Source organism: Macadamia integrifolia, chromosome 7, assembly GCF_013358625.1.
Source record: "Macadamia integrifolia cultivar HAES 741 chromosome 7, SCU_Mint_v3, whole genome shotgun sequence".
In the NCBI taxonomy this organism is placed as follows: Eukaryota; Viridiplantae; Streptophyta; class Magnoliopsida; order Proteales; family Proteaceae; genus Macadamia; species Macadamia integrifolia.
Window position 1 is genome coordinate 5,911,420 of NC_056563.1, and position 5,991 is coordinate 5,917,410.

The following is a 5,991-nucleotide window of genomic DNA, read 5'->3' on the forward strand; positions in this document are numbered from 1 at the left end:
CTCGGAACATGAAGCATTGCCTACGCTTAGACACAATTAAAACTTTTATTACACTTTATGGAGAGAGAGAGAGAGAGAGAGAATATATTACTAAAAAAAAAAATCAATTGTGATAGTCTTTTCCTAATATTTATATTTGCAAGCTGCTACTGTTAATAGAGTCACTACTCACTATCACTACACCCCTTACCAAAAAAAAAAAAAACCATCACTACACCCAAACCAATGTAGCATGAATTTGGATGGATTGGCAAAGTCAAGAATTTTGCTATAGATTGCAGGATATCATGCAGTTCTGGCCCTAATACTAGTATAGTTTAAAGGAAGGGGGGACTCATGAATTTTCCTTTCTTGAAGGATGGTGGGGACCACGGAGAAACTATATCCAACTTCTAGTTTTCAACTACTGTAATAGTATAAAAAGGCCTCTTCCACTTTCAGCAACAAAGGCTATTTGGTTAGACTTCTAGGTATAAAACATATATCTCCAGTATTCCCCCCATCCTCCACTGATTTGGCTATGGCTCCTACTACTCCAAGAGTAGTAATTCCCATAGACTTGACAAAGAAGCCATGGGAACAAAAGCGACCCCTTCACAACCGCTGGCACCCAGACCTACCACCAGTTGCAGAGGTTAAAGTTGGTGAGATCTTCAGAGTGGAGATGATAGACTGGACTGGAGGTTACATCACCGATAATGATTCTGCAGTTGATATGAAAACCTTGGATCTCTCCACTGTAAGTTTTGCTTTTTCTTATTCAACTGTTCCAGACAAACAAACCAATTGATTAAGAATAACTTGATTTTGATTAGTCAGAATCTTCAGACTGAGGAACCATATGGTTGAGAAACCAAGGGCCGTTTGATAACGTTTCTTCCGTTTCTATTTTAAGAAACGGCAGAAACATAAATTTCCGTTTCTAGAAACAGAAACGGAATTGAAAGTGTTTGATAAGTCATGTTTTTAGAAGTCGATAATAACCAGTGAAAAAATGGCCACAAGTCGTTTCCAAAAACGGCGAAACAAGTTCACTGGGTCGTTTCTTGAACCATAAATAAGTAGAAATTTATATTTCTATTTCTAAAAATAAGTGAAACAAAACAGTTTTATCAAACGCTTTTTGCTATGTTTCTGCTGTTTCTAGAAACAGAAACGGCAAAAACGCGTTTCTTGAAACGTTATCAAACGAGCCCCAAGTATTTGATAAAGGTGAAAACAGCCCAAATTCACAATAGATTGAAACTTTCTGTAGTTTCTCCTAGTCTCTAGAATTATACATCTGCAAGGCTTTTGAGAATAACAATAAGAGAAATACTAATCATTTGCATGTCCTAACTGAATCAACAGCCACATGTACCATGTGGACCACATGAAGGTGGCTCCCACTCTGCAAATCTCTTAAATGGTTTAACCATGGGTCAGAAATTTTGTAGCTACAAAAAACAAATGAAACAGTTCCATGCTTCATCATCATAGTTATGCCAAATTGAGCAAGACAATGCTTGTATCTATTACACCATACTCTGAAATGTAGAACCATCCTTAGCATTCCCACAAACTTGATAATAGACTATATGAACATCCCAGTTCAGACATACCCAGAAAAAAGATGCATTATAGATTGCTTTCCATTTTCTTGAATCATAGATCCACCTTTCGTTATAAGAACATCTCAATGATCATAGCTCATTTCAAAACTGGTATAGGTACACTATCTCAGTGGACCCGTTCGGGTATTGGATGAAGAGGGCATCGCAGCCAAACCAGGTGATCTTCTTGCAGTAGAAATCTGCAACTTGGGTCCTCTCCCTGGTGCTGAATGGGGTTATACAGGAATATTTGACAGAGAAAATGGGGGAGGGTTTCTGACTGACCATTTCCCAGGGGCAGCAAAAGCAATTTGGCATTTCGAAGGAATATATACCCACTCTCCCCAAATACCAGGTAGACACTTCTGATTTTCTTTACACCCTGAAAATAAATGAAATTACTCTTTAACTGCTACCTGTAACAACTCCATGATAAGAGAACATTGCTAATAGTGTCTATTGTTGTGATCACTTATGCTTGGCAGGTGTACGATTTCCTGGTTTAAGCCACCCAGGTATAATTGGAACAGCACCATCAACTGAACTACTACAAATATGGAATGAAAGGGAAGGGCATCTTGAAGAAACTGGCCTCCAATCTCTGACATTATGTGAGGTCCTGCACACACGTCCATTGGCAAACCTGCCAACACCAAAAGGCTGTCTTCTAGGATTGGTACGATGCACCAGTTTTCACTGATAATTTTCATCATTCAAGCTATTGTGGCCTTAGGAAAAAGGAGGCATTATCATTTCTCACATGTTTATTTCTTCAAATATTTCCTATCACCTCTATATTAAGGTTTTCAATTTTTAATAACACACAAATAGTAGTATTAATGCCTTAATGGTCATCATCCTATAAAATTGAATTTGGGTCTTTTGGCATCTGATGTATACTCAGCTCAGCCAACATTAATGTCTACAGCATGCTTTGATAGCATGTCCACTACTGTCATATAGGTAGTAAGAAAACATTCTAACCAGTGAAGGCCATGTGTAGGTTGAAGAGGGTACACCTGAGTGGAATAAGATTGCGAGTGAAGCTGCAAGGACAATCCCAGGAAGGGAAAATGGAGGCAATTGTGACATCAAGAATCTCAGCAGAGGTTGTAAGATATACCTTCCAGTATTTGTAGATGGAGCAAATCTTAGTACAGGTGACATGCATTTCTCTCAGGGTGATGGTGAAGTTTCATTCTGTGGAGCAATAGAGATGAGTGGATTTCTAGAGCTCAAGTAATTTCCTGTCTTATCACTTGAAATTCCATGCTTAATGGCAGTGCTTTGGGCTTAAAAGAAACTTCTAAGACATTAAACAATTCTTACCAGGACACTTGCATTATTTACAGTTACCATTTCTATGAATTTCTTGAGTACTAGGACCATAAGATAGTTTTACAGAAAATAACAAACATAATTATAAACTATATGCTATTTTCTGTAGAATTAGTAGAATACAAAATGTCGATTAGGATGCATCTTTTCCTCTGTAGTCGACTTCCCTTTCTTTTATTCTCTGGTTGTCTAGCTCTTCTTCAGAAGTGACACCAAGAACTGAATCTGACTAGATGGGATATTGGGGTTTTATTCTGCAGAAGGAAGCTTTTTAATAGATCTCCTTCCTGTAATTTTGCTCATCATACACAGAATTAACTCACTATTACTTGGTTCTACCCACCATGTAAAGCTTATCATGGCGTAGAATGTCCTCCAATAATTTCTTAAGTTTCAAACGCTAATCAAGGATAAATTGCCTCAGATGCGAAATCATAAGGGGTGGAATGCAAGAGTACCTGACACCAATGGGTCCCACTCCCCTTCATGTAAACCCAGTCTTTGAGATTGGCCCTGTTGAACCAAGATTCTCAGAATGGCTGGTATTTGAGGGTGTCAGCGTAGATGAAAACGGAAAGCAGCACTACCTTGATGCAACTGTCGCATACAAGCGTGCAGTACTCAATGCGATTGATTACCTCTCCAAATTTGGTTACACTAAGGAACAGGTCTAACTTCTCCTCCAAATATAAAAAATAAAGTAATTAAAACCCAGAGAGAGAGGTACATTAATATTTCGTTACTGTACTAACCGTGGGTACACAATGATGTCTATCAGGTCTATATTCTTCTATCATGCTGCCCCTGTGAAGGAAGGCTTTCAGGAATAGTTGATTCCCCCAATGCCTGTGCAACTCTTGCAATTCCAACAGCTATCTTTGACCAGGTAGTTAATTTCTGATGCTTTTATTCATTGCCAGAAACTTCTGTGGAAGCATGTTCTCTGTTCATAATGTTCTCCTACTCCTAAAGCTATGCCTAACAGCAGATTTTTAATTGCTGTAGTTACTACATTATGGCTCCTTGCCTGATGAAAAAGTGACTCCAATCACTGCATTGTGACTATAATTTAACGAAGCAATGGTGCTTAGTAACTCCTGTTATGGCTGTAATAAAAACCCCACCCTATCTATAAAATAACCTAAGGAGGGGGAGGGGAGGGGGAACCCAACTCGGGGAGTTCCTTTGTTGTTCTCAACCAGTTTAGGCAGGACTGAAATCTGCAAAGCATTCTGAAAATAATTGAGCCCCTTATTGGATATATTAAGCTCAACTCACTTATCCTGACTAATATAGGAACATTGTCTACTGTCTAGGGTCATATATTATGTGAATTGTATGTCAACAAATCTTTGCTCAAAACCTTGACCATTGTCTTAGATTCCTATTTGTCTTTCTTTTTATCCTTCCAGAGCCTCCAACTTAGACTACATCACTCCTCACAAAACTAGGATTAAGTCCTTTTTCCAGTTTGTCTGCTTTTTTTCTTTTTCGATAGATAGTTTGTCTTGTACTTTTTTCATCCTTCTGATTATCTTTGCACCAGTTCTACATTATTATGGTTTTTTTGGCATAGTAATGTGTCGTCCGTCTAATGAATACATGTACATATACATAAGTTTATATTGAATGCTCTTACTTCTTTAAATTGATTACCTGTGGGTGTTCAGGATATTCGACCCAAATCCAGCAAAATACCCAGGGGACCACGTGTAGTGAGGGAACCAGATGTCTTGAAGTGCACTTACAATGGAAATTTGCCCATCACAAAGAACCCTGGTGACTCTTCTTAATTGCAAACCTAGATCTATAAGAAGCCCTAGTTCCTTGGTTGCACGTTTCAAAGACAATGTGATAATAAGAAAGATTGCAGCATTCTCAGAAAACTAGTGTTAAGGGCAAGCATAAATGCACCTGTGTTTCATATAAAGTGAACCACTGGTGGAAAAAATCGAGGAAAGGTGTGGACCAAATAAATATTGTAAGGTGTCAGGCTGAAGTCTATCAAGCTCGGACATTGGAGTTTCTGGTAGAGAAATGAAGGATGCCAGAGTTTTTTTTTTTTTTTTTCCTATTGACACAAAAGCAAAGCTCAACCAAATTCAGTACTGGAAATGATGATGTAAAAGGCTGAACAATGTCCCCCCCCCCCCCCCCTCCCCACACACACACACCCTTGTGAATCTCCAATTGTCTCTTTTCTGAATAAAATCTTGTTCTCCATTATATGTTTCCACTACTGAAAATACATTTGCTGCTAAGTCAATCTATCAGGTACAGATTTACTACAACATGCTTTCATTCTCTACCAGATCTAATTCAAAATCGAGATCAACTCAGCAACATACAGATCCTAATATCAGTTATAATGCATCAATGGAAGCAGCACATTTAGACACCAATCTTACAAAAATATATCAATGAACTAATTATATTGTGCATCTAAGATTCACTAATATTAAAAAAAATGAAAATACAATTGACTCTGGCTCTAAACCAGGTGAATAAATTGTTAGGGTTTTGGCATTTCATTACAGAGGTAAATCAACTAAACCAGGTGAATAAATTGTTAGGGTTTTGGCATTTCATTACAGAGGTAAATCAACTAAACCAGGTGAATAAATTGTTAGGGTTTTGGAATTTCATTACAGAGGTAAATCAACTTTGAACATTCATCCATGGTGAATCTTAAGGACAGGACATGACTACAAGATTGAAAATTTTTTTTCTTGCCATGCCAGAAAGAAGTCTTCTCTGAATCCCTCCAAAACAATCTCTATTTCTTCAAGAATCAAAAAGGGAAACTACCAGCATTGCACCATTACAGTAAAAAAGGATTGAGAGGTTACCTAATGATATCGACCAATGGATCCTCTCTGATTCTCCCAATAGTAAATCAAGAGAATCATGGTAACAATAGGGCAAAAGTGTTGTGTATATCGTTGCAGGGAATGGAAGTAGATGATGCTGAAAGACCAATTCCACGAAAAATATAGAAAGATTTTAAGAATCTTGCTGCAAAGGAAGCCATTATCACTCACTTTTATTTCTGGAAATCTTC

At 37.8% G+C, this 5,991-nt stretch overlaps 1 protein-coding gene across 2 annotated transcripts; it reads left to right on the top strand.

The window, feature by feature from the left end:
• Positions 1-260: 260 nt before the first annotated feature.
• LOC122083493 (formamidase-like) lies at positions 261-5,180 on the top strand. Of its 2 annotated transcripts, none has more exons than XM_042651327.1 (7): positions 261-739; positions 1,710-1,947; positions 2,078-2,268; positions 2,596-2,831; positions 3,355-3,598; positions 3,709-3,816; positions 3,936-4,620. In XM_042651327.1, exons 1-7 carry the CDS (start codon positions 521-523, stop codon positions 3,990-3,992), a joined length of 1,293 nt encoding a protein of 430 aa, XP_042507261.1. In that variant the 5' UTR covers positions 261-520; the 3' UTR covers positions 3,993-4,620. The 2 variants fall into 2 exon arrangements, with proteins under 2 accessions (XP_042507261.1, XP_042507260.1); XM_042651326.1 differs by having other exon boundaries at positions 263-739; positions 4,601-5,180.
• Positions 5,181-5,991: the final 811 nt, after the last annotated feature.